General features: G+C 48.6%; 1 protein-coding gene across 3 annotated transcripts; it reads left to right on the top strand.

Moving 5' to 3' along the window:
* The first annotated feature begins 1,377 nt into the window (after positions 1–1,377).
* LOC307205525 (uncharacterized protein) lies at positions 1,378–26,633 on the top strand. Of its 3 annotated transcripts, none has more exons than XM_079957996.1 (13): positions 1,378–2,253; positions 5,178–5,374; positions 7,315–7,403; positions 8,171–8,223; positions 8,425–8,596; positions 8,872–9,008; positions 12,322–12,399; positions 15,586–15,694; positions 17,602–18,578; positions 19,630–19,792; positions 20,630–20,797; positions 22,409–22,565; positions 23,917–26,633. In XM_079957996.1, exons 1-12 carry the CDS (start codon positions 2,053–2,055, stop codon positions 22,549–22,551), a joined length of 2,487 nt encoding a protein of 828 aa, XP_079814122.1. In that variant the 5' UTR covers positions 1,378–2,052; the 3' UTR covers positions 22,552–22,565; positions 23,917–26,633. The 3 variants fall into 3 exon arrangements, with proteins under 3 accessions (XP_079814122.1, XP_079814120.1, XP_079814121.1); XM_079957994.1 differs by having other exon boundaries at positions 8,422–8,596; XM_079957995.1 differs by having other exon boundaries at positions 8,422–8,596; positions 23,912–26,633.
* Positions 26,634–26,985: the final 352 nt, after the last annotated feature.

Here is a 26,985-nt window from a genome sequence, read left to right as displayed (position 1 = left end):
AACACTGGCTGGCGCACCTGAGCATAATTGGACTCTGCATGTGTGACCCAATACATGGGTTCAATCCTGCTTGCTGCAGGGTTCAGGCATGCCTGCCTAGGCAACTCAATGGGGCACCTGAACTGAGCAGGATTGAACTCCCCCCACACCAGCTGATACATGGGGCGCTTTCAGACCTGCTTTCTGCAGCTGCACTTCTACCTGCCCAACACCTGACACTGCACGACTTCAGGAGTGTGGCAGGTGGGTGTGGCTTTGGGAAAATAGCCAGTAGGGGAGACCTCCTTGTTTTAAATCTTTGGCGAAACAGCCTGTGCTTCCAATGAGAGCAAAAACTGCCAGGAACAGTCCTGGGCCCGCAGGTCACTGGCTGCTTTTTCCTCTTCCTGCTTGGACTTAAGTAGAGAGAGTGGAGCTACAACCCCTCTTCAGTGGTGTAGCGTGGGGGGTGCAGGGGGGGCCGGCCGCACCGGGCGCAACATCTGGGGGTTAGGGTTAGGGGGCGCAAATCCACAGGTTAGGGGGCGCAAATCCACGGGTTAGGGGGCGCAAATTACTTGCCTTGCCCCGGGTGCTGACAACCCACGCTATGCCACTGCCCCTGTTTACTGCTTTTGGAAGACAAACCTCACTCAACACACACCGTAATGGCATCCAGGAGGCACAGTTTGCCAATGGTGGCTGGTAGGGCGGAAGGCAGGGAGCCTGCCACTAGGTGGAGCCAGAGCCAATGACAAGCAGAACCAACTAATGCTAGTTTTGTCCTCGTTTTCCCTGCTGAGTTCCACAAGGGGCAACGCTGAGACTAAGGAGGAAGCTGGCAAAAAGGGCCACCCTGAAGACTGGTTGTAAAAAATTAGGAAGGAGTTCACTCGAATGAAGCAACCTCCACTGCAATCCACACCTGAATCAAACAGAGGGAAAGCCCCTGTAAAGTGATGTGTTGTTGTTTAGTCATTTAGTCGTGTCCGACTCTTCGTGACCCCCTGGACCAGAGCACGCCAGGCACTCCTGTCTTCCACTGCCTCCCGCAGTTTGGTCAGACTCATGCTGGTAGCTTCAAGAACACTGTCCAACCATTTCGTCCTCTGTTGTCCCCTTCTCCTTGTGCCCTCCATCTTTCCCAACATCAGGGTCTTTTCCAGGGAGTCTTCTCTTCTCATGAGGTGGCCAAAGTATTGGAGCCTCAGCTTCAGGATCTGTCCTTCCAGTGAGCACTCAGGGCTGATTTCCTTCAGAATGGAGAGGTTTAATCTTCTTGCAGTCCATGGGACTCTCAAGAGTCTCCTCCAGCACCATAATTCAAAAGCATCAATGTATGGGCTGCTTAAACTCTTGCTTCTGGGATAGCTCAGTTGGTAGTTGGTAGTTGGCCTCTGTAGGGATTGAAACTCCACCCCTAATGTGCAGGAGGCGGGGCTTGGAGCTCATGAATGAAGCCTGTTGAAGCAGGAGGGGGAGTTTAGTAGCCCTAATTCTTTACACAAGAGACAGTTGAGGGCCTCTTTTTTATTTTTTTGAGTGGAGGTTTAATGCCCCTCTGCTGAGTCCCCTCTCTCTCTCTCTGTGTTTTTAAAAGAACATTTGATGCCCATCTTGATCTTCCTCATTTTTGCACGCTCCTAGAAGGGAGGAGATTGCATGAGAATGTTAAGCAGGGCAAGCTGGAAAAATCAGGAGGATTACATTTTTAGAATGGCGGGGAAGGCAAAGGTCTGGCCCAGCGGGAAAATTAAAATCGCCCGACTGTGTGCTCTTAATTCCCCCACCCTGAAACCAGTTTAAACTCCTTTCCCCAGAGTAGGTGGCGATTAGAGTTTAGTGGAAGCCCTGAGATTTGGCTGCTGCTTTTTGAAACTAGGGGGTCTTTGCCATGTCCTCCAGCCTTGGGCATAGGCTGACCTGCTCCTGCCCGGCCGGCTGCACAGGAAAGTATCCTGGCAGCTCCTCTGCATGACGCCGCTGTAAGCCCTGGCTGGCTTTTTAATCCCACCAATCTGTCCTTGGGAGGCCAGAGAGAGACCTGGTTGGGGGGAGAAACGGAAGCCTTTCATGAGCCGGGCCCGGACAGGAGCACCTCTAGAGAGTACCATGAGCTGGCCAGGCGAGGAATGGAAGGTGGGGCTGCCGTCCCGGGCCTTGCGGGCCATCGCCGAGGTGGAGCAGCGGCTGGAGCGCCTGCAGAAGGAGCGGCAGCAGAAACAGGTGCAGCTGGACACCCTCGAGGCCATGATGCACAAACAGAGGCAGAAGGTAATTGCAGGGGCCGTGGGGCAGGGAGCTCGTACCAGGCAAGAGTCTCCCATCCTCTGGGCACATCCGCCATGCAAGGGGTTTCTGTGGTTCCGGTTTGGGGCTCCATTTGTTATAATAACAATAATGCAGACCCTCCAAGTGTCCCTATTCTCCAGGGACAATCGTCCCTGTTTCTGATTTGATCCCAGAATGTCCCGCTTTCCCTTAGGATGTCCCAATTCTCATTGGAGAAATGTTGGACGGTGTGGAGTTATACGACCCCCGAGCCAAGGAGATAAGTAACTATACAACCTTTAAAAGACATCTGAAGGCTGAAGTATAGGGAAGTTTTTTAACGTTCAGTGTTTTATTATGTTTTTATATATGTTGGAAGCTGCCCAGAGGGGCTGAGGCAACCCACTCAGATGAGTGAGGTAGAATTATTATTATTATGGAATAGGACATCCTAATTATCACCGGAAAATTTTGGAGGGTATTTATACTCTCCAAATTTATTACTTGTACCCCGCCTGTCTGACTGGATTGCCCCAGCCACCCTGGGTGGCTTCCATCAGAGTATAAAAGAATACAACAAAACACCAGACATTAAAAACTTCCGGATACAGTGGTACCTTGGTTTAAGAACAGCTTAGTTTATGAACAACTTGGATTAGGAATGCTGCAAACCCGGAAGTAGGTGTTTTGGTTTGTGAACTTTGCCTTGGAAGTAGAACATGTTCCGCTTCCTGTTGAGTGTGTTCCATCTGTAAATTGAGTCCCCCGCTGCTATGGGAAAGCACACATTGGTTTAAGAATGCTTTGGTTTAAGAACGGACTTCCGGAACAGATTAAGTTCGTAAACCAAGGTACCACTGTACAGGGCTGTCTTCAAATGTCTTCAGAAAGTTGTGTAGTTGTTTATTTCCTTGACTTCTGATGGAAGGGCATTCCACGGGGCAGGTGCCACTACCGAGAAGGCCCTCTGCCTGGTTCCCAGAAGGCCCTTGGCGCTGGGCCTGAGTGATGGGGGTGGAGACGCTCCTTCAAGTATACAGGACCGAGGCTGTTTAGGGCTTTAAAGATCAGCACCAACACTTTGCATTAATCTAGAGGTGGGGAACCTTACGCCTGCAGGTCAAATGTGGCCTCCAGGCATCTTTCTCTGGCTCTCAGGAATCAGGCAGCTCCACCCCCTCATTTGTCCTCCTTCCCCCCCCCCCCCCGGCTGGCATGTGACTTTAAGTCTGACAATGCCTCTCGCTTGTCTGGCTGGAAGACAGAGGAAAGTGTGTGTGTAAGGTAGTTGGGGTTTTTGTGGCCCTCAATCTGGGGGAGGGGGGGAATTCCCCATCCCTGAAAACTTTCAAATGTACGCAGTTTATTTGTTCGAGCACCTGGGCCATGGAACTTACACAGTGCTTTTTGGGTGTGCTTCAGAGCTATCTTTACAACAACCCTGTAAGGTAGAAAAACATTATTCCCCTCCCCGTTCACTGCAGACATGCTGCATGGAGTTCCTAGCCCAGGGTGACCATGTGTCCTACTTTAAAGTGGATGGTCCTCTGTTCCATTTAAAGACAAAACGCCCTAAGAACAAAGAGCACTTGGGAGGTTACTTATCAATAGCCAGCAACTGAACAAGCCACCTTCAAGACTGCTGGGGTGCTGAGGCTAAGAAATAATTTGCTTCTAATCTCCTGTGAGCTATGAGTGAGCTGATATTTGAACCAAACGTGAAACTTATACCATTAACCCAGCCTTTGCCGACTTGGTGCCTTCTAGAAGTTGTTGGACTACAACTCCCATCAGCCCCAGCCAGAACTGATGGGAGTTGTACTCCAACAACCTGTGGAGGGCACCAGTTGCTGACAGCTGCATTAACCAATATGCCGTCTTGGCTCTTATTCTGCATAGTGCTTATGTATTGCTGTTCCCATACGTTCAGTTTATGGTGCATGTACTATCTCAAGAGTCCTTGCACGGACCCTGCAAGGTTGGCCAGTGTGGTTATTGCGCCATAGCTCAGGGGTAGAGGATTAAGCCCAGGCCAATTCGCAGATCCATGGCTGACTGGAGATTTGCAGTCAGCAAAAAAAGGAGGGCATGACTCTTTTAAGTTTTTGAAATTTATCAAAAAGCAAGCTTCTAGCTCTTGTGATACTGGAGAAAAATTCAGGAATATGTCTATAATCTGTGTGCTTTCTTGGCAAATAAAAAAACCAGACTGCAAGCTGGGGAAAAGCACTGGAAGTGCAATAAACCAGGGGAAACAATGCAATATCTTTATATGGGTCATGAAACTTCATTTTTTAGTGAGGGGTGTTCAGAATGCACCCAGCGGAATCACATTTTGGAGCAAGGAATATCACTACAGTACAGTATAGCTGCAGGATGTGCAGCAGGAGTGGGGGACCTTTTTCGGTCCGAGGTCCACATTCCCTTCTGGCCAACCTTCTGAGGGCCGCATGCTAATTGTGGGTGGGGCCCTCGAGAAAAGTGGGTGGAGCAAGGAATGCAAATATTACATACAACCCTACGCACCTTTCTGTGCTCCATCCAGAGAAGCAAGAGGCATGATCAGAGTTCAAGGGCACATTCCAGGCAGGCAAAAACGAGCTCTGTGTGTGTGCAAAGGATGGGTATGTGGCCCGGAAAGATTCCTGAGGGCCAGATCGAGAGCCCTGGAGGGCCACATCCCTGATTGGTTTGCATCCAACAGAGTTTTCACTGAACTGAAATTGGGTGATGCATTTTCATTCATTTTGACAGGTCTCCTCTGAGCAGGGCTGGATTGGAGCTGTGATTCCTCCATTGGCGGGGGCTGGACTAGATGTCCCTTGGGTCCCTTCCAGCTCTACAGTTCTATGATTCCACGGACACAAACCACACTGTGTTTTTTTGGTTCTGTTTTAATGCGGCTCATCTCTCGCTGTTCTTTGCAGCACGAAGACGAACGGGCCTCGTGGGCCCTTCTCTCTCAGGAGAACCGGAGTCTGGCCGAGGCCTGTGAGCAAGTGGAGCGTGGCCGTCAGCGGTTGGCGCAGGAGCTGCAAGCCAAAGAAGCCCAGCTGAGCTGCCTGGAGGCTCAGCTTGCTCAGGCGACCCGACGCCAAGCGGAACTGGAAGAAGAGCTGCGTAGGTACAGTGCAGGAAACGTAGCTGGGATTTGTGGGGTCGGTGGGATTGGCGTCACAAGGACAGAGACGAAAGCAGCAGTCTGTGCCCCACAGGTTTTCAGGCTTGTCAGGTGGAAGCAGAATTCAGTAGCCAGGTGCAGGGATCCTAGGAACAACTTTTAAAATTGCAAGACAAGTTTCTAGACCTGAAGGCCATGAAGGGGGGGGGCACAATGCTTGATGAAATCGCAGAAGTTAGAGGAAGGAGCTATGCTGGATTTCCATGGGTCAAAGGACAGGGCTTCAGTGTCCTAGACAGGCGTTTGCTCTGCCTTGTGCTTACAGCAGCAGGAGAAATTATAGCACAGCCAGCAGATATATGCAGATTAGTTTGATTTCCATAAATCTGTGCAGGTAGCAAAATCTCTGAGCTTCATTTGCTAATAAAAGCTGGCATTTGGAGCATGCAAAATGCTCTGTCTACATTCGCTCAGTAAGTCTTACAACAACCCTGTAAGGTAGGACAATATTAACCTCTTGAATTATGGATCAGGGTGGGTGGGGTAAAAATAGAGAACATGTAGCCCAACATGCTGTTCTCAACAGTGGCCAACTAGACACCCCCAGGAAACCCACAAACAGCAACCTTCCGCACCTGTGATTCCCAGCAACTGAGAATCGGAGGTATACGTCTCCCAACAGTGGCATAGCCATTGCGGCTAGTACCCAGTGATAGCAATTCTCTTTTAAAACCCTCCAAGCTGGTGAATACCACAAAACCTCCATTCATTCATTCATTCATTCATTCATTCATTCATTCATACCCCACCCATCTGATTCAGTTGCCCTAGCCACTCCAGGTGACTTCTTTGTCAAGGACAAAACATAAAGCCTGATGGAGAGTTTATACCCTCCAAGATTTCTCCGATGAAAATAGTGACATCCTATTCAATAATAGGGACGCGGGTGGCGCTGTGGGTAAAAGCCTCAGCGCCTAGGACTTGCCGATCGAAAGGTCGGTGGTTCGAATCCCCGCGGCGGGGTGCGCTCCCATCGCTTAGACCCAGCGCCTGCCAACCTAGCAGTTCGAAAGCACCCCCGGGTGCAAGTAGATAAATAGGGACCGCTTACCAGCGGGAAGGTAAACGGCGTTCCGTGTGCTGCGCTGGCTCGCCAGATGCAGCTTGTCACGCTGGCCATGTGACCCGGAAGTGTCTGCGGACAGCACTGGCTCCCGGCCTCTAGAGTGAGATGAGTGCACAACCCTAGAGTCTGTCAAGACTGGCCCGTACGGGCAGGGGTACCTTTACCTTTACCTTTATTCAATAATAATAATAATAATAATAATAATGATGATGATGATGATTATGTTGTTACTGTTTATACCCCACCCATCTGATTGGATTGCCCCAGCCTCTCTGAGTGGTTTTCGACATATATAAAAACACAATTAAACATTTAAAAACTTCCCTATCCAGGGCTGCCTTCAGATGGCTTGGGGGTCAGATAACTCTGTAACCTCCAACATTTCTCTGAGGAAAATAGGGACGTCCTAAGGAAAAGCAGGACATTCTGGGATCAAATCAGAAACCGGGATGGCTTTTGTAAATCTGGGACCGTCCCTGAAAATAGAGATACAGTACTTGGAGGGTCTGAGTTTTTGAGAGGATGCTTTGCTATCCCGAGCCAAATTCCAATGTATTTTGGGGTCATATAATGCCCCTAAACAAAATACGTTAGGTCAACAGATTCGAACTTCTTAAATTCTATTTTCCTGGATCAGTTCTTTATTTGGAACACCCCATGAAACATTTTTTTTTTTTAAAAGTTGGTCCATTCCATTGGCTGGAGTAAAAAGTCCCCCAGGTACAGGATCTCGCTGCAGACTGGTACACGCAGGTACACTGCCTATGACTGTGGAGGATCTCCTTTCTCCTGTTTCTTTCCCTCTGCTTCCCCCCAGGTGCCAAATCGAACTGGACAAGCTGCAGTCACAGTCCCACTTGGCCCTCCTGCCCCCCCGCTGGGGTTCCTCCACGCCGTGGGCCGAAGGTAAGAAACCGGAAGACGAGGAAAGGGCACAGGGTCCTCTTAGGCCAAGCCAGCAAGCCAGAGGCGCCTCTTCCTACGTCCGGGGATTAGAGGCTTTGCCAGATGGAGGTGGAATTAGCGGCTGAAGAGTCACGGGAAAGAGTCAAGGCAGCGTCTGTGACTTCGTGGCGGGGGGGGGGGTGAGGGAAAAGGAGGGGTTGTCAGTTGAGGGATTTAGATTTATTTAGGGCATTTGTACCCCCCCCTTCATCCAAAAAGGCTCCCACAAGGGCCGTCCCTGCCCACAGGCTTACAATCTGAAAACAAGACAAAACACGACACACAAGGGAAAAGGGACACGGAGGGAGGAGGAAAATCAAAACTCTGGTGGCTTGGAGATGGGGCGGTAGCCCACAGCAGAATGGTTTTGCTCGTGTCTATATATCGTGTTTTTTGCTCTATAAGACTCACTTTTTCCCTCCTAAAAAGTAAGGGGAAATGTGTGTGTGTCTTATGGAGTGAATGCAGGCTGCGCAGCTATCCCAGAAGCCAGAACAGCAAGAGGGATCGCTGCTTTCGCTGTGCAGCAATCCCTCTTGCTGCTCTGGCTTCTGGGATTCAGAATATTTTTTTTTCTTGTTTTTCTCCTCCAAAAACTAGGTGTGTCTTATGGTCTGGGGCGTCTTATAGAGCGAAAAATACGGTAACCTACTACCACAGGTAGGCTTTATTCAATCTGCAGGCCCAAATTGGTTCCCCGGGCAACCAGTTCTCTCTCTGTTCTCTAGGTGGCATCGAGGCCAAAGCAGAGCTTAGCAGGACCCTTGCAGCCGGAGCAAGTGTGAGTATTGCTTTAATGTGGCTCTGGAACAGCTGGTGCCCTCCAGGCTTTAGGAATCCAGATCCCATTAGCCTGCGCTGCTTGAATCCAATGGGACTTGTAGTCTAGGACACCTGAAAGGCATCAGATTGGCAGAGTCTCCTTTTAAAGCTGGTCTTGGACCATGAGACTTTCTCTTACTCCTTTCCCACTTTCCAGCAGATTCAGGACAGCAGTCCTGCCGTCGGAGGCCCCACCGCCTCCTGGCAGCAAGAAGCGGCTTGTCCCAGTGCCCCACCCGGGAGCCCCATCCCCACAGAGAATGGCGAAGGGGCCCAGGCGATGGCATCGGAACTGGCATCCATGGGAGAGAGGCTCGAGAAAGAAAATCAAGGTATCGGAACGTGGTCTGTAGGTTTTTTAAAACCATGCGGCCCTCAGAATTCCGCCCGGCCCTCAGAACTCTCCCTGGACCACAATTCTCCCTGGCCTTGCTGGGAATGTGTGAGGCTTACCATGCAAACGCAGCATTTGCATCATTGCTCCACCCACTTTAGACTCTGGCCCCGCCCACCACGTGGCCCTCGGAAGGGAATGTGGCCCTCGGGGTGGAAATGGTTCCCCACCGCTGCCTGAGCGGCTTTTCCTTTCCCCTCCTCTGCCATTCAGAGTTGAGATTCGCTCTTGGCAAAGCAGAAACCCGGATGCAAGAAAAGGAAAGGGAACTGTGGAATTTGCAGGGGCAGCTGGAGTTGATCCGAGCTGAGCTGGCTCAGTGGAAGAAGCAGCGAGGCGGCCAGATGGAGGTGAGTAGGCATGAGACTCTAAATTTCAGGATCACCGGTTCCAGCCCCACGTTGGGCAAAAGCTTTCTGCACTGCAGGGGGTTGGACTAGATGACCATCAGGGTCCCTTCCAACTTAAGGTTGACTTAAGGCTGAGCACAGAGCTCTAGTGCCAGCCTTTGTCTATATGCCATGGTGGCCTGCTTGACCAAACCTCTGGTGTTGAGGCTGGTGTTGAGGGGTCTATGCTACTGTCGCCCGGTTGACCAAACCTCTTGCAAAACCAGGCTGGCAGCAAACTCATACATTTTGGTGATACCCTGGTGGGCCATATTGTGGAACAAACTGGAAGGCCAAATTTGCCACATCCACACAGAGAGGGCAGCAGTGGGAGAAAGGGCAGGAGGTGGGTGATTGCAGCCTATAAGTATCTAGGTAAAGGTAAAGGGACCCCTGACCATTAGGTCCAGTCGTGGCTGACTGGGGTTGTGGCGCTCATCTTGTTTTATTGGCCAAGGGAGCTGGCGTACAGCTTCCGGGTCATGTGGCCAGCATGACTAAGCCGCTTCTGGTGAACCAGAGCAGCACACGGAAATGCCGTTTCCCTTCCCGCCGGAGCAGTACCTGTTTATCTACTTGCACTTTGACGTGCTTTCAAACTGCTAGGTTGTCAGGAGCAGGGACCAAGCAATGGGAGCTCAGCCTGTCGCGGGGATTCGAACCGCCGACCTTCTGATCAGCAAGTCCTAGGCTCTGTGGTTTAACCCACAGGGCCACCCACGTCCTTATAAGTATCTAATCCCAACCAAATTTATGCACACATCTGCATGGCTCCTTTTAAGAAATACTATTATTAGGCCAAGCTTTTTGTGGGAGGGGTACATAAAGACATTAAACCTGCATGGTTCCAAAAGCGATAAGGCATCCTCTTGTCCTCTCCGAGGGGCACTGTTAATTTCGCTTTTTAACTGTGCGGGGGGCATGTGCCTCACCGTAATGGCCTCATTTGTCTCCACAAGCAACCCTGTGAGGAGGGCTATTAATATTCCAAATAGAGGAAGAGTGATTGCAATCCTTGCTCTAGCAGCCGCATCCAAGAGCTGTCATGGTTGAGTGGGAATCTGGGCTGATTTGAATCCAGGCCTTGCCCTCCCTACTTTGACTCTTCAATTCCTAAACAGCTCCTGTGCCCCTACCTGCCTGTCCTGTGACAGCTAGGAGTCCAGGCTTTGTGATGGCCTGGGACTCGGGCTCGGACTCGGAACCAGAGGAGTCTCAGTCCGCACTGGATCCTTTACCTCAGGCGGCATCTGGACCAAGACTGGGGTCTGGTTCTGAAGAGCCCCAGTCTGCACAGGTTCCCCTGGAACAAGCACCAGCTGGGCTGAGTCAGGGGCCTGAGCCTGTCCTGCCTCCAGATGCGGGGATTACCTTGTTGCCTTCAGCTGGGCCATCACTTACAGCTGCTCCACTACCGGTTGGGTCAGGAGAGGCTGAGGCGGCCCCTGGGTCTAGTAACCCACCGACATCTCCCGAGCTGCAGAGACTAAGGCCTGAGAGAAGGAGAGACCTGAGTACTCGCAGGAGGAGTGCTCGCCTTCGGGCGAGACAGGGAGGTGAGTCACCGGGGGATCAGGACCAGCCGTTACCCCGACAAAGATAAAAGGCTGTTGGACCCCGCCCCAGGTTGCGGGAGCAACGTTGCTGCTTGCTAGAACCTGCGCCTTGTGTCCTGCCTTGGCCCTGTCGGACTGACTCCTAGCAGACTCTTTGGATTCGGGACCGGACCTGGACCGCATTGCTTGGGTTAACCCCTGGGCCCAGCACAGGCTTCCAGCTTGGTGGAGGGGCTTTGAGCTCCATCACCTGCTTTCCAGAAAGAGGCTTGCCTGCAAAGTGTTAGCTCCCCCCCCCCCCCCAAACCGCCGCAGATAGGGTGCATCTATTGCCCCTGGCTGGGGTAGCACGGGAGAACTGTAATTATGAATTTGCAAAAGGAAAGGATGGAAATGATCCCCAAACCACCCCACTCTCTTTTAAATGAGGCTTCCCCTGCCTTGTAAAAAGATAAACCAACCCGCATCATGAAGTTCATCAGGGCAATGGGGAACAACCTCACCAACCTCGGCCTGCCCTCAAGCAGCCCCCACCTGCCTGCCTTCTTTCTTACAGCCAGTCCAGGTGGTGGCCCTGCCTGCCAGAGTCCTCCTCCTTGGTCTCAGCATTGCCCCTTGTAGAACTCAGCAGGAAGGTGGATGGGGGACCAAACTAGCTTTAGTTGGCTCTGCCTGCCATTGGCTCTGGCGCCACCTACTGGTGGGCTCCCTGCCTTCTGCCCTACCGGTTCAAATGGGCACCAGCTACTGTTGGTGAGAGAGAGAAAGGGGATCCACAACCACGCCCTAAATCCTGGCCTCAGCTCTGCGCAAAACCATGACGAAGCAACTTTGCTGGTTGGGTATTTCCCACCCCCCCCCTTCCTCATGCACCGCCTGACATGTTTTACGAGGCCCCGTGTCCTCGTCGGTTGGCCGGGCGCAATTATTAGCACCATTAATTATTGCCTGTGTTTCTTCACAGGAAACGCTACTGAAGGTAGTAGCCAATGTTTCCCATCACCCACCCTCCCAGCCGGCCCCCAATCTGCCGGTGGAGAGTTTTACAAGGCTGCGGCTCATCAGCCGAGTGCCTTTTTACAAGCTTCTTCTCGGGAACAGGTCAAGGGAGTCTTGGCAGTGCTGGAGGTTGCAGGGGGCGGGGCAGGGGACGACGACAGGCACTTTTATGCAAGATGCTGACTGCAGAGCGGTCCAAACCAGGCTCTCCGTTGGCTGCAACACCAGGGGAACCAGCAGGGCTTCACAATTCCTGCCTCTTTGGCTGGCTAGGGAGTGTGGGACCTCCAGGCCTCCCTATGCGGTCCTCATGGCTTTCCACAACCCAGGCCCCCTCCCAGAGGACACCCCTCACCAGCCTTGCTCCTCGCTCTCCTCAAAATGGTCCTGTGCTGTGCCCTTGAACTGTGATAATTCTTCAACCGCCTGGCAACAGGGTGGATAGATAGATGTGTAGATTTGGGGCCTAGACACTGCCTTTCCCCTCATGGCTGTAGCATAGCCCATAATACAATAACACATAGGGTGCTATCCCCTCTTAATAACATAAGAGTCTGGCTGCTGGTTCAGGCCAACGGCCCATTTATTTCAGCATCCTTCTCTTCCAATGGCCACTGGGCTATTGCTCAGGTGAGGACGTTTCAAGTAGCGGCGCAACGGTTGACATTTATTGCCTCCCTCTAATGGATTGGAGTTCCTTTCTTTTTCTTCTGTTCCAGAGCAGCCCCCTGGAAAGCAGAGGGAGGCGGCCGTCGGTGGATGTGGGAGACCTGCGCCAAAGCAGGCACCAGCAAAAGGTGGGCTAATCTTCCTAACATATTGTTGCACGCCCCCCCCCCCCCAATCTCTGAGCATTTCAGGAGTTTGAGGCACTTACCAGGCATTCGTGTTTCCTTTTGGAAATGAGGCACAGCGGAGACCGTGGTGTCCTTATGATATATGGTTTATTTCCATATATATACAATCCGAGCCTACAGTGGAGGGTTTTACAGCATTTACACTCCAATAGGGTCTTGCTTCTCTCATAGCTGCAGCCTTGGATTCAAGCAGAAATCAATCACAGCTCTCAAACTCACTCCGGCTTGCTGCTTTACTTCCAGGTGACATCACTGCGACTAAACTCTAATTCTGGCTTCGTCCTTCTTATAATTAACCACTTTCCTTTGTTTTCCTTAATGGCCCATCTCCCAGGCTATTGCCTCAACACTAGGGGTGCCATATTTCAAAAAGTAAAGACCAGGACACCCTGAAAGTTGTGGAGCACTTTTACAAAAACAAAAAACAAAAACAAAAAAACAAGCCCACGATTTTTCGATTGACTTGTCTAAGATCCAGCACCACATTTTGGAAATTCCCCCTGGACGTCAATTCTGCCTTTGAAAATCCAGATGTATGGCAGCCCTACTCAACACAGGCAGCTAACCTGGCTTATGTTTTAACGCTTGCTGGATCCAGGGGTTAAAAAGGTATTGCACAGAGCCTTTTCCCTCCTCCCCCAAACTCATAACAATATAATATAATACAGTACATAATGTAAACCATACGCATGTGCTATGGGCTGCTTTCAAACAGGGAGCTCAGGCAGAACTGCAGTACAAAGAATCCATGGGTGCAAAAAGAGCACTGGGACTCAGCTGTGATTGATGATGACGCCATCACTGAAATGTCACTAAGTTAATGGAGACTTGTAGCAGGATACTGCTCTGCCTCTACAGCTGGAGCCAGCAGGGCTTCTGAATACCAGTTGCTGGAAACCACAAGAAGGGAGGTTTTCCATAGGCATCTGACGGGCCACTGTGTGACCAGGACACTGTTCTAGATGGGCTCCTGGATAAGTTATGACTCGGCGGTTTCACACTCTTGTCTCTCTTTTTAAGTTCCTGGCCGTGGCTGTCTAAGGTCCTCTGGCTGAGAGAATTCCCTTTAAGACTTCTTTAAACTGCGATTGAAGCAGGAACCTTCTGCATGCAGAGCAGGTGTTCTGCCACTGAACTGCCGCTTCTCCATGTTTTTGAATTTTTAAAAAATGTACGGGCCACTCCTCATTTACATGCATTCAAGGCACAGGCAACCGCGCATGGGCACATCGCTGCAAACCTGGAAGTGGCACAGAAAGGGGCAAGAGCGGCCCTAAAAGAGTGCGGAAATGGCAGAAATGGTGCAATCCCAGGAGCCTTTGCACCGACAATTGAGGCCATTGAGAGTTGGAGTTAGGTAAAGAGAATGGGGTTAATGTCAGACCTGCAGACACTTGTGCTTCCTTATAGAGAATCATGAATAGCTGAAGCCTTAAAAAGGTAAAGGGACCCCTGACCATTATGTCCAGTCATGGCCAACTCTGGGGTCGCGGCGCTCATCTCGCTTTTTTGGCCGAGGGAGCCGGTGTACAGTTTCCAGGTCATATGGTCAGCATGACTAAGCCACTTCTGGCGAACCAGAGCAGCACACGGAAATGCCATTTACCTTCCCGCCGGAGCGGTACCTATTTATCTACTTGCACTTTGACGTGCTTTCGAACTGCTAGGTTGGCAGGAGCAGGGACCGAGCAACGGAAGATCACCCCGTCACAGGGATTCGAACTGCCAACCTTCTGATCAGCAAGCCCTAGGCTCTGTGGTTTAACCCACAGCGCCACCCGCTTAGCAATGTATTAAATGGTTCAGTGATTTGACAGTGTCCGCACTAATTTTTTTCCTTAACTAATAATAATAATAATAATAATAATAATAATAATAATAAATTTATTTATACCCCGCCCTCCCCAGCCTTGGCCGGGCTCAGAGCGGCATACAAGCAATAATAAAAACAAGTTGAATGATTACAACTTAAAAACAAAATTAAAATACAACATTAAAATAAAATGTAGCCTCAACGCAGGAGGAGAAGGAAAGAAAAAAAGAAAGAGAGGTAGGGAATCAAATTGGCTCCAAGCCAAAGGCCAGGCGGAACAACTCTGTCTTACAGGCCCTGCGGAAAGAAATCAGATCCTGCAGGGCCCTGGTCTCTTGAGGCAGAGCGTTCCACCAGGCCGGAGCCAGAGTTGAAAAGGCCCTGGCTCTGGTTGAGGCTAATCTAACTTCCTTAGGGCCCGGGACCACTAGGGTGTTACATGTATCTGATGTAAGCATGGAACAACACTCTGCAGGTTTTATTGGAATGGCATTTTACCATAAAATTAAAGTACTCTTTGAGTTTTGTTTTTTTTTAAAATAATATTTATTAAAATTTTGGAAATTACAAAAAGAAAAAAGAAAAGTTAAACATAGAAAAACAGAAACAAAAACAAAAACACTACATAAAACATTAAATTAGCAAAACAAAACAAAAACAATTAAAAACACTTCCAATCTTTTCGATCTTAACTTTCATACACTTGTTTCATTGACTTCCTCAATGCCTCCCTTTTTGTATTCCACTTCAATTAACTATTTCAGCAAGTCCTTTCCATCTTCATCTATTTTCTGTCTTATAGTTAATTTTAACATATTGTAACCTAGCTTTTTTTTCCTTTTAATGCATTAACCATCTATCTATACCTAGTTCCTTCTAACATTTCTGCCAAAGCCATATAACTTTATTCCACCTTTTTTCTAAAGCTCCTTAATTTTACAGTATTTCTGTAAATAATCTTTAAATTTTTTCCAATCTTCCTCCACCGACTCTTCTCCCTAGTCTCGGATTCTGCCAGTCATTTCCGCCAGTTCCATATAGTCCATCAACTTCATCTGCCCCTCTTTGAGTTGTTTTAACTCAGCTCTCCTGCCACGATATTTGCAACGAAGGAAAAGGCCACGACCAGAAAAAAATAGGAAGACCAGAATAATAATCTCCAAGAAAACAACAACCCAGACTCCTTTCTTTTGCCAACTCTCTCTTTTGCAGTGGGGGTATTGAGGCAGCTGTTGGACTGACATGGGTGGGGAAACTGGCATTCTGCCTTGCGCCCCTGACCTCTCTGCTCTTAACACCAACTTTCAAAACAGGGCCTGCTTGGGACAGAAAAGATGCCCTCTAGTGGCAGCCGTCGTAGCATAAGCTCCTCCCGCTTGGAGCAGCCAGTTGAGAAAAGGGGAGCTCACACCAAATTGAAAGGTGAGACTCTGCACATGTTTTTGTGTGTGTTTGTGTTAGATGGCAGCAATATAAAGAGCAGTCTGCATTTGTTTTTGTCTTTGCAAGAATCGCAAGCCTTCAGTCCTTGTTATATTTATCCCTGGTCATGGTTCTATAGAAATGTGTTTGCATATTGTAATTATATTTTGTATGTTATGTATAGTATTTCATATATTGCATACCTTTATGATATATATGGAATAATTATATTTTGTATGATATGTAGCTTTCATGTAGGTGTATGGGTTTTATCCAGTGTCATACTCAGAGGAGACTGTTGAAATTAATAGACATGGCTAATTTAGGCGCCCATTCATTTAAATAAAATTTACTACAAGCAGAACTTATTTGGATTCCACCCTATTTTGCTTACTGTATTATGGCATTTTTCAGTTGTAGGGTAATCCCTTGCTACCAAGGGAACAAGTTTGCAGGTTAATAAACCAAGAAGATTTTTAATTTTCTTTAAAACTCTGTTAGCTGTGCTTTTCTTTCATGTGTTCATTCCTGGTTATAGTGATACTCCAGTTTTTTCTCCTAAGAGCTCAAAAGTTCATGGTTCTTCTCACTCCCCATTTCATCTTCACAACAACTCTGTGAGTTAGGCTAGACTGAGAGACTGTGACAGCCCCCCCCCCCAAGATGACCCAGTGAGCTTTCATTACTGGGTGGCGGGATTTGAACCCTGGCCTCCCAGGTCCTATTCCAGCACCCTAACCACTGCACCACACTCCTGCTCCAGATTTTATGTACTAGTTCTAAAGGAGCAGTAGCCCTTTAAACTAGGGCTGTAACCTCAATCCTAAATTTGGATGAGTTAAGGCTACTTACCGTAGTTAATGGATGACAAAGCGGTGAACTGGTTCCCCCACTAACTGTGTTTGAACTCCGCTTGAGTGGGGAGGAACAGAAATATTTTTTTCTTTTGATGGATAGTGTCAGAGGTGAGTGCCGTGTCTGTGTGGCTATTTATAAGTGTAATACCTAGTAATAAAAAATATGTAATTGAAATGTTGTGCATTCATATTCAGAAGCTTGCATCTGAACTTCCAGGAACTCTAATTAAATCATTTTTTCCCCTGTTGTCCAGGTGTAAAGAATTGGAGAATGGAGTATTTTTTAAATTATATGTTTCTTTAAAAGAAATTATTGGGGCTGGATTCAATGAATGCGTCCCACTAGTGAAAGCTTGCACAAGGGCTTCCGCTAGTGCCGTGGGGCTCCCCCCATTGGTTCCCTCCTCTGCCCCCCTGTCCCCCAAGTCTTTGGGGGCTGGGAGACCCCCCCGAATGGTGGGGGGGGGGGGAGAGGGCAGATCCTTCCACCAGGCAAGCCGAAATGCTTTTGCTGACAGAGTGATCTCCTTAGCACTACGTTGAATTCCTCCCCAACCCATAATATATATTTTTTAATACAAGGGAGCATTGCAAGCAAGATTTATACACAGAATGGTAGAACATAATATTTTTGCCTCCAGATCCTGACTCCTGATTTAGGCACACCTGAATCAGATTCTGCTACATATGACCGTTACCTCAGAGTAGACCCGCTGAAATTTTGCTTGCTGCTTTTTCTCTCCACACACCCACCAGCACTAGCAATCTGCCGTGTGCAGTTCAATTTTTGTTTTAATTGGGGCTTCTTTCAAAGCACATTTGAAGCACGCAGCTCCCCCTCCCCAAACCCTGAGAACTGTAGTTTGTTATGGGTGCTGGGAACCATAGCTCCATACAGAGGCAAACTACGATTCCCATGATGCTTTGGAAGTGTGCACTTAAAATGTAAGACCTGAATAACCACCACAGTGCAAATTGTGATTTTATATCTTTTAACTACAACATATCACTGTTCTCAGGCCTTCTCTTCTCTGCCACCTCTTTCCTCAGGCTTTCCCTCACCGAGCTCCCGGGCCCAGAGTACGGAGCGGGGCCGGGAGGAACTACAGGCCCTCAGAACCGAGGTTTTGACGTTGCGGCGGCGCCTGGATGCCTCGGAGAGCCAACGCAAAACCCTCCTTGAGGCTTGCTGGCAGCAAGAGAAAAACCGGGCCTGGGCCCAGGAGAGGCAGTTGGGCCCACTGGTGGGAGCGGCAGCCTGGCAAAAGACAAAGGACTCCCCAGAGATCCATGGGGATTGCCAGGCCCCCAGGAGCAAAGGACAGGCCTCAGTGATGGCGGCTGGCGGGGAAGTCTCTGTGGCAGAAGAGGTTGTGGTAGAAGAGGTTGAGGAGGATGGAGGAGCGGTTGAACCCGAGGCTGCGGCAGAGCTGGGGAAGGAGCTGACCTCGGACGTAGAGACGTCTGAACCAGGAGAAGATGCGCCAGCCACACGGCAGGCCCACGGGGAAACTGAGGCAGAGGGCCAAGGAGGCAGTACCCCTGACCCGGAGGTGAACATGGAAGGTTTGCAGGAGAACCTCCTGGACTTGGCCTCCGGCAAGGCCCAAGCCGAAGCCCAAGCCATCTTGGCCCAGGAAAAACTCCAGGTCCTGCAGGCCACGCTGGGGAGGCAGACGGAGCGGTTGGCGCGAGCCATGGAGACCCAGAGCCGCCACGTGGAGGAGCTGCTGGCGGACGCCGAGGAGAAGGAGCAGCTGATGAGGAGCCTCCGCCAGGAGCTGGAGGAGACCAAGAAAGCCTTGGAAATGGCGGACGCCGAGGGCCAGAGACTGCGGGCTCTGCTGGGGCAGAGGGAGGCGGAGGGGCACCATGCAGAAAGCCCCTCAAATACCTTGGAGGTGCGCGGAGGCAGCGAGACCTCGGAGGTCCCTCTGGTGTCGGCCCAGCTGCAAGGAAGCATGTTGAGCATTGCGGATGCTGGTCTGCCCGAAGAGAAGCAGGTGCAGCCGGGAGTCCAGGAACAAGTATGTTTATTCTCCTCAAGGTGTGCTAGGAATCTTGAATGAATGAATGAATGAATGAATGAATGAACGAATGAATTTATTAATACGGTCACAGACCAGCATCACACACACAATATCACAGATCATAAAAATATCAGAAATACAAGGGACAATATGAATATAACAAGGCTCTAAATATAAAAATTAAAATTAATTGTTAGTGTGTCCCCAGTAATTAACATTTAGGGGTTTGAACATTATGGGATACCACTTGCTTCCTGCGGTTGATTGCAGACGCACAGAATTTAGCTACATTTAATGTAGTCTTGGGATTCTTGTCCTCTAACAGTAGTTTTAAACTATGGTATTCCAATTCTTTCCTGGACTTTTGCAAAACAGGTGCAATAAAAGTCAAACGTATATCCTCATAAAGACGACAACGTAATAGTACATGTGAGGCAGTTTCAACTTCCAACGAACCACAAGGACATCTTTTATGGATTTTAATTGTTGAAAGCACCTTTGTCCCACGCTTCCGCCAAAACAAAAGACCCCTGGACCAGCTTACAAAGGTCATTGATGCTATCGGTACCTGCCTGTGGTTTGCAGTATAAAAGACACTGCACAAAAGTAAAAGGAATTCGGAGGGAGAAGGAAAAAAAGCCAGCTCCAAGGCTTACACTATTTCAAGAAAGAGAGAGTGATGACTATATATATATATTGGGGGGAAGGGGGTGCTAAGCAGAAAATTCCTTTTGCCAGGTGTCTGGGCTGATCTCTCGTAAGCAGCCTTTTGAGATTAGTCCTCAGGCTATCCAACTTGTACTGCTTTCCCCTGGGGAAAATCACTCTTAGGCTCTCAATCAGAGTGAGCTGCAGTTCTGGTTTTCTCTGGATTGATGTTTGCTCCAATTTAGCACAAAAGCTTGGGTTTCCCCTGGGAAAGGATCAGGGCAAGAGGAAAATGGCTCCGACCCACACCTAGAAAGTGCAAATCAAGCAGGGGGCAAGCGGAAGTGTGGGCGAGCTCTTAGCGGTGTCTGTTTTCATGGGTGACTCTCTCTGTCTGCAGCTGGAGGCCTCTCTTGCCCAGCTTCAGCAGGAAAACCTGGTCCTGCGCAAGGAGCTGGCTACCTGGGAGGCCTGGCATCAGAAAAGAGGAGAGGAGGACACCACTGGCCCCTTTGAACTGGTTGGCTCGGGAAACGGCAGAGAAGCAGCCGAGACGGCAGATGGTAAGGGCATAGAATATAGGGGGAGAGAATCCAAACGGGGAGGAAGAGAAGAGGAATACAGTGGTACCTTAGGTTAAGAACTTAATTTGTTCTGGAGGTCCGTTCTTAACCTGAAACTGTTCTTAACCTCAAGCACCACTTTAGCTAATGGGGCCTCCTGCTGCTGCTGCAGCGCCGCCACTGCATGATTTCTGTTCTCATCCTGAAGCAAAGTTCTTAACCCGAGGTAATATTTCTGGGTTAGCGGAGTCTGTAACCTGAAGTGTCTGTAACCCGAGGTACCACTGTACCTTGTTTTGTGCACTGGGAAATCATCAGCAGCATACATTTAAAGCGCAATGATATCACTTTAAACAGCCATGGCTTGCCCCCCCCCCCAAAAAAAATCCTGTTGTTAAGGGTGCTTAGAGACTATTCCCTTCAGAGCTACAGTTCTCAGAGTGTTCCCAGGGAACTCTGGGAATCGTGGCTCTGTGAGGGGACTAGGGTTCTCAGCTCTCAGCACCCATAACAAACTACATTTCCCAGGATTCCTTGGAGGAACATGGAGCCAAATATTTCCCTTTTTTTTTTTTTTTTGAAATGGCAATGTTTTTCCTTTTAGCACAGGAAAGTCATGGAGGAAACCGGACATCTCTTCTTTTGTCATTGCACTGTCCTTAGGTTGCAAGCACACCTTACATTTAGAACACACAGCTGCCCCAATAACCCCAGTTTGCTAAGGGTGCTGGGAACTGTAACTGTGAGGGGCAAACTACAACTCCCAGGACGGTTGGGTAGGGTGCTTTAAATATCTGGTGTATATGTACCCTAATGCAAGGTCTCTGTGTCTTGCAGTTCCTGAAGCTTCCCCGAAGAGAGAGCCCTTCTCTCAGGGGAGCCGACGAAATGTCCAGACCCAAACTGAGGGACCAGAGTGTGGCCATCGGCGCAGGGAACGTGTCTCTGTGGCCTTTGATGACACTCAGTATGAACCCTACGGGCTCCCTGAGGTGGTCATGAAAGGTATGTGGGGAACTGGGGAGGGGAAGAGAAAAAGGAAGCACCACAAGGCCATCAATGGTGCCATGAGGTGAGTTTAGAGTCTGGACTTAATGGGCTTACGGTGGAAACCCCTTTTTGATGGATATATATATATAACTTTAAACATGATCTGCTTTATAACTATTGCAGTACATCATTAGATCTTCAGGGTTTTTAAGTTTGTTTCTTGTGAAATGGATCTAATTTTATATAAAGCAAATGGATTTTTTGTTCTAGAAAAAGGTCATTTGTGATTAATCTCTTTGAGAGGTTGCATCCCTCAACCAGTCATTGCTGAAGAAGTATAATATCCATTATTTAAAACTATGGAGGATATACTCGGAGCCTGAATAGATACAGCAAATAATTTCACAAAATATTGTGCCATCCTAAAAATTTATTTCAGACTGCTTTTTTCAGTGACACATAATTTAGAAATATATGGTTAGCAGCAAGCCTGGCTACTCTCGGAGGGGCCCCCTTGTTTATCTGCTCAGTGAGGCCCTGGGCATCTGACCCAAAGTCCTGTTCTGAGCTGCCATTGGCCCTTTGAGGAGGGTTGGAGGAGGCATTTTGTAGCAGACTGGCCCAATTACACCACATTTAAAGCACTATGATGCCACTTTAAACAGCCATGTCTCCCTGCAAAGAATCATGGGAACTGTAGTTTGCTAAAAGTGCTGAGAGCTTTTTTAGGAGGCCTCTCTATTCCCCTCACAGAGCCAGAATTCTGAGAGTTCCCAGTGAAGAGAGATGGATTGTTACACCACTCTGAGAATGGCAGCTTTGTGAGGGGAGTTAAAAAGGGTAAAGGGGACCCCTGACCATTGGATCCAGTCATGACTGACTCTGGGGTTGCGGCGCTCATCTCGCTTTATTGGCCGAGGGAGCTGGGGTTTGTCCACAGGCAGCTTTCGGGTCATGTGGCCAGGATGACCAAACTGCTTCTGGCAAACCAGAGCAGCACACGGAAACACCGTTTATCTTCCCACTGGAGCGGTACCTATTTATCTACTTGCACTTTGACGTGCTTTCGAACTGCTAGGTTGGCAGGAGCAGGGACCAAGCAACGGGAGCTCACCGTCACGGGGATTCAAACTGCCGATCTTCTGATCGGCAAGTCCTAGGCTCTGTGGTTTAACCCACAGCACCACCCGCGTCCCGTGAGGGGAGTTAGTGGTCTCCTAATAGCTCTCAGCACCCTTAATAAGCAACAGCTCCCATAATTCTTTGGGGGAGCCTGTAGCTGTTAAAACAGTATAAGTGCTTTAAATCAGAGGCGGATTTAAGGTAGCACAACCGGTTCCACTGCATTGGGAGCCAAGCCTAGCTGGTGCCACAACTATGATGTAATGAATGAAGCAGAACAAAAATGCAGTCAGAAATACGGTTAGAATGTATATAAAATGTTTGTTTAACAGGAAAGTGAATTGAAGAGCATGGGATGGTACTATTTTAGGGGGGATGCATACGATAGTTTGCATGCAAACCTTTCAAGTGAAAGGAGATTCTTTTCAACTTGAAAACATAGCAGAAAGGACACCCCCACTACTGTGTCCACTTTAGCAGATCTGGCCTTGTTTCTCCCCACAGGTTTTGCTGACATCCCATCTGGTCCCTCTTGCCCATACGTTCTCCGCCGGGGCATTTTGGGAAGTGCCCCTGTTGCCCAGCTGGCACCGCGAGCAGAACCAGAAGAGGATTCCCCTGAGGCAGAGGAGGGGACGGGTGTCTGAGAACAGCCTAGCAGGTGAGAGATCCTGGTGTCAGGTGCTGTTTTGAGCCGGGTGTGGAAGTCCTGTTTGCATTTTAATGCAATAATAAATTATATGCCTGACAATTTGGGGATTAGTGGCAGGAGAACACACACACACACACAATAAAAAGGATTTTGCAACCCCTAGTAGGATAAATATCGACCGTCTGCTACCATCTTCAAATATCTAAAGGGCTGTCACATGGAAGTTGGAGCAAGCTTGCTTTCTGCTGCTCCAGAGGAGAGAACCACAACCAGTTCTTCACTGGAGGTTTCCAAACAGAGTTCAGGTGGCCACCTGTCAGCGTTTCTCTAGCTGTGATTCCCGCACTAGGTGTCCCTTCCAACCCTACACAGTATTATGATTGTCTGAGGACCTCGCCGTCCTGCCTACATTTTCCCCCCCAATTTTTTTTATTGATTTTCACAATTATCACAGAAAAAAAAATTACAAAACATACAATAAAAAGGGGGAAAAAACTCAAAAGAGGATTATTACTTCACATCCATAATTTCATTACTTTGATAACTGACTTCCTTGAATCCCCGCTATCTGAATTTCATTATATCACCTGTATAACAGTTCTCCAACTTCATATTTCTAATAATATTCACTCTTTTCATTAACTAACCTCTTGTCCTGCCTACATTTGAGCATTACAGTGGTACCTCGGGTTAAGTACTTAATTCGTTCCGGAGGTCCGTTCTTAACCTGAAACTGTTCTTAACCTGAAGCACCACTTTAGCTAATGGAGCCTCCTGCTGCCGCCGCGCCGCCAGAGCACGATTTCTGTTCTTATCCTGAAGCAAAGTTCTTAACTTGAAGCACTATTTCTGGGTTAGCGGAGTCTGTAACCTGAAGCGTCTGTAACCTGAAGCGTATGTAACCCGAGGTACCACTGTATACCATATTTCAATGTCATGTGGATGCCTATTTGGACGTTTGGAGGGCTTACACATTAACTTACCTGTTTAATTTAAAATGCACAAATCGATGGCTCCTTTGTCTGTAATGTCAGTTGACGATGGGGGTTCCCCCCCACACACACTGCTGTTATACCCATTAAGCATTCTGTTCAAGTGAAAACAGAGTGGGGTGAAAGGGAAAGAAACGATAGTTCAGTGGCTGAGCATGCCAGACATCTCCAATTTAAAAGGGTCTCAGGTAGCAATGGATGGAGAAGACAAAACCCTGGAGACAAAACTGCCAATCTGAGCAGACAACCCCAAGTCTTCTCCCGCACTGCATACCCGCACTGCATACTGCATACTGCATTCCTCCCTCTTTTAGTATAACATTTTTTCCCCTTCCTCCCTAACCCCCCCCCCCCTTGTCTCAGCACAGGTTATCATTCTCTCCGTATTGTACCTGGCCTTTTCCACCTGCGCCAATATTTCTGCACCAGCCACCAAAAGATGAGTGTCTCTGTGGGAAACCCCTGCTGTGGGCTTCTTTGGTTCCTGATCTGAAAGGAGATGGGCTGAGGATATCTGCCACTGTGCACTAGAGTCTCCTTTTCGGCTCTCTGGCTGCCACGCTCCGTCAGTTTCTGAAAAGATGATGTTCCTTACAGGCATTCTAAGCCGAAGGGGGGGAAAGTATTTTCAGTCTTTTCATCCTCCCCCCACCCCCACCCTCCCCCTCCTGCATCCTTCTGATACCCAGAGGACTTTTTGGAAATGAGGAAGAGTATTTGAGGAGCATCCACTGGAAGAGACTAGAAGAAAAGGCGCAATCATCCCTCCTGGATTTATACCACCCCTCGCCCATCATTGGAGGAGACCATCTTTCCACAGTGGCCATTCCTATCTGACAGCCAATCACAGACTCCATAGCTCCGAGTGAGTAACCAGTAGCAAAGAGTATGGAACACATGGCTGCAGTTGGTTTCCTGCCCTCCACATTTATTTTTTTTACCTGGGAGAGCAGGGGCTGTTGCTGCTTTCTGATCAGCAATAAACAGGACAGTCCAGAGACCCCCACCTTGCCAGGAGAATTGTGCTGTTTAAAAGCGTTTGGTTTTTTTGTTTTGTTATTGGAGCAATGTGAATGATGGAAGATGTGGCAAAATCAACATGGAGCAGCACAGGTGTCTGCAACCAGTTTTTCAGATAACTGCAAGTGATGGGCTTACACTGCACATACATGCTGTGTGGATGCTGGCAAGGCAAGCCAGGAGCGTTTGCCACTTGAGAAAGCCAAGTGCAAAAAAAGGATAAGGATTCTGAAGCTACTCAATAGGCAAAGAACAAAGCCATCCTAAGCAGAATCACTATTTGTTGTTGTTTAGTAGTTTAGTCGTGTCCGACTCTTTGTGACCCCCTGGACCAAAGCACGCCAGGCACTCCTGTCTTCCACTGCCTCCCGCCGTTTGGTCAAACTCATGCTGGTAGCTTCGAGAACACTGTCCATCCATCCCGTCATCTGTTCTCCCTTTCTCCTTGTGCCCTCCATCTTTCCCAACATCAGGGTCTTTTCCAGGGAGTCTTCTCTTCTCATGAGGTGGCCAAAGTATTGGAGCCTCAGCTTCACGATCTGTCCTTCCAGTGAGCACTCAGGGCTGATTTCCTTAAGAATGGATACGTTTGATCTTCTTCCAGTCCATGGGACTCTCAAGAGTCTCCTCCAGCACCATAATTCAAAAGCATCAATTCTTCGGCGATCAGCCTTCTTTATGGTCCAGCTCTCACTTCCACACATCACTACTGGGAAAACCATAGCTTTAACTGTACAGACCTTTGTTGGCAAGGTGATGTCTCTGCTTTTTAAGATGCTGTCTAGGTTTGTCATTGCTTTTCTCCCAAGAAGAAGGCGTCTTTTAATTTCGTGACTGCTGTCACCATCTGCAGTGATCATGGAGCCCAAGAAAGTAAAATCTTTCACTACCTCCATTTCTTCCCCTTCTGTTTGCCAGGAGGTGATGGGCCCAGTGGCCATGATCTTCTTCTTTTTTGATGTTGAGCTTCAGATCATATTTTGCGCTCTCCTCTGTCACCCTCATTAAAAGGTTCTTTAATTCCTCCTCACTTTCTGCCATCAAGGTTGTGGATCACTATACTGTATAGAATCACTATACTGTACATGAATATTACACACAAACACAGGTTTCAGAAGGGGAGATATTTATATGTTTGTGGAAAGGGTGAGAATCTACAGCTTTATTATTAATAACAAGATGATAATAATTACTGGATTTCTTACCCACCCTTGTCCATAAGGTCCCAGGATAGCAACAAGATTAAAATCAGTTAAAATAATTTGCGGTGGCAGGGAATGAGCAGATCCAAAACATGGGGTTGTATCCAGAGCTAGCCCAACTCAGGAGTAGACTTGCTGAAATTAATGGCCAGGGTATAGAGGCGTGTCTACAGCATATGATGGAAGCTCTACGCTGAAGGTGCTGCCACAGAGAATGCTGGCTGCTCTGTTGCTCTGCCCACCACCAGTATCCCACCACCCAAGGTTGCCCCAGAAGATAACGTGGCCTTCAAAAGCCTCCCCTGATTCATCAGGCAATGCCAAGAATCAAACCTGGGACCTTCTGCAAGCAAAGCAGGGGCTCTACTGCTGAGTGATGATGGTTCCTCCTGCTGCTCCTCTACCTTCACTGGGGGCTGCTGGAGACTTGCATGCCTTGAGGTCAGAAAGAAGCAAGGGGAGCCCAAGCCAGGGAGCACACAGACCACCAGCAACCCGCTGACATGAGTGCACTCTGCCGGTCTGTCTTCGTTCCATATTGTGTGTTTCTTCTGGTGTCTAAACTGTGAACCACCTCGGGTGCCTTGGCAGAAAGGCAGTTTCCAATCAGTTAATCAATAATAAAATAAACCACACACCCCACTCTGTCTTAGATTGCTCAATATGAAATGGCGGTGGGGGGGGGGGAGAGAGAGAGATTTCAGTCTTCTTGAACCACTCTGACATTGCATTTAGCAGGGTAGTGGTAATAATAATAATTTTATTATTTATATGCCACCCATCTGACTGGGTTGCTCCAGCCACTCTGGGCAGTTTCCAGCAAAATGTAAGCAACACAATAAAACATCAGACATTAAAAACTACCAGATTACAGGGCTGCATTCATATGTCTTCAGAAAAAAATGTATAATTGTTTATCTGTGTGACATCTGATGGGAGGGTGTTCCACAGGGAGGGCGCCACTAACGGGAAGGCCCTCTGCCAGGTTCCCTGTAACTTCACCTGGGAACTGTTGTTTGTGAAGGGTGCTGGAAATTGTAGCTATGTGAGTGGATGATTACACTTCCCAGAGCTCTTTGGGGGAAGCAGTGTGTTTTAAATGTGCTTTAAATGTGTGCTGTAGATGTGACCCCCTCTTTTTTCTACTTAGTTTTAGGGTAGGAAAGTGTAGTAGTAGTAATTAAAACAATATTTAAATATATATCCTGCCCTTCT

The sequence above is a fragment of the Podarcis cretensis genome (assembly GCF_951804945.1).
Source record: "Podarcis cretensis genome assembly, chromosome: 16".
Lineage (NCBI taxonomy): Eukaryota > Metazoa > Chordata > Lepidosauria > Squamata > Lacertidae > Podarcis > Podarcis cretensis.
This window is presented reverse-complemented; position numbering and strand designations above follow the sequence as displayed.

What these genes read in the sequence shown, in the direction of transcription:
- LOC307205525 (XM_079957994.1), top strand. Translation starts at nt 2,053, where the DNA reads ATGAGCCGGGCCCGGACAGGAGCACCTCTAGAGAGTACCATGAGCTGG. An exon ending in CTGGAAGAAGAGCTGCGTAG is followed by an intron (nt 5,375 to 7,314) that starts GTACAGTGCAGG and finishes GCTTCCCCCCAG; the next exon opens with GTGCCAAATCGAACTGGACA. An exon ending in CCCTGAGGTGGTCATGAAAG is followed by an intron (nt 20,798 to 22,408) that starts GTATGTGGGGAA and finishes TTCTCCCCACAG; the next exon opens with GTTTTGCTGACATCCCATCT.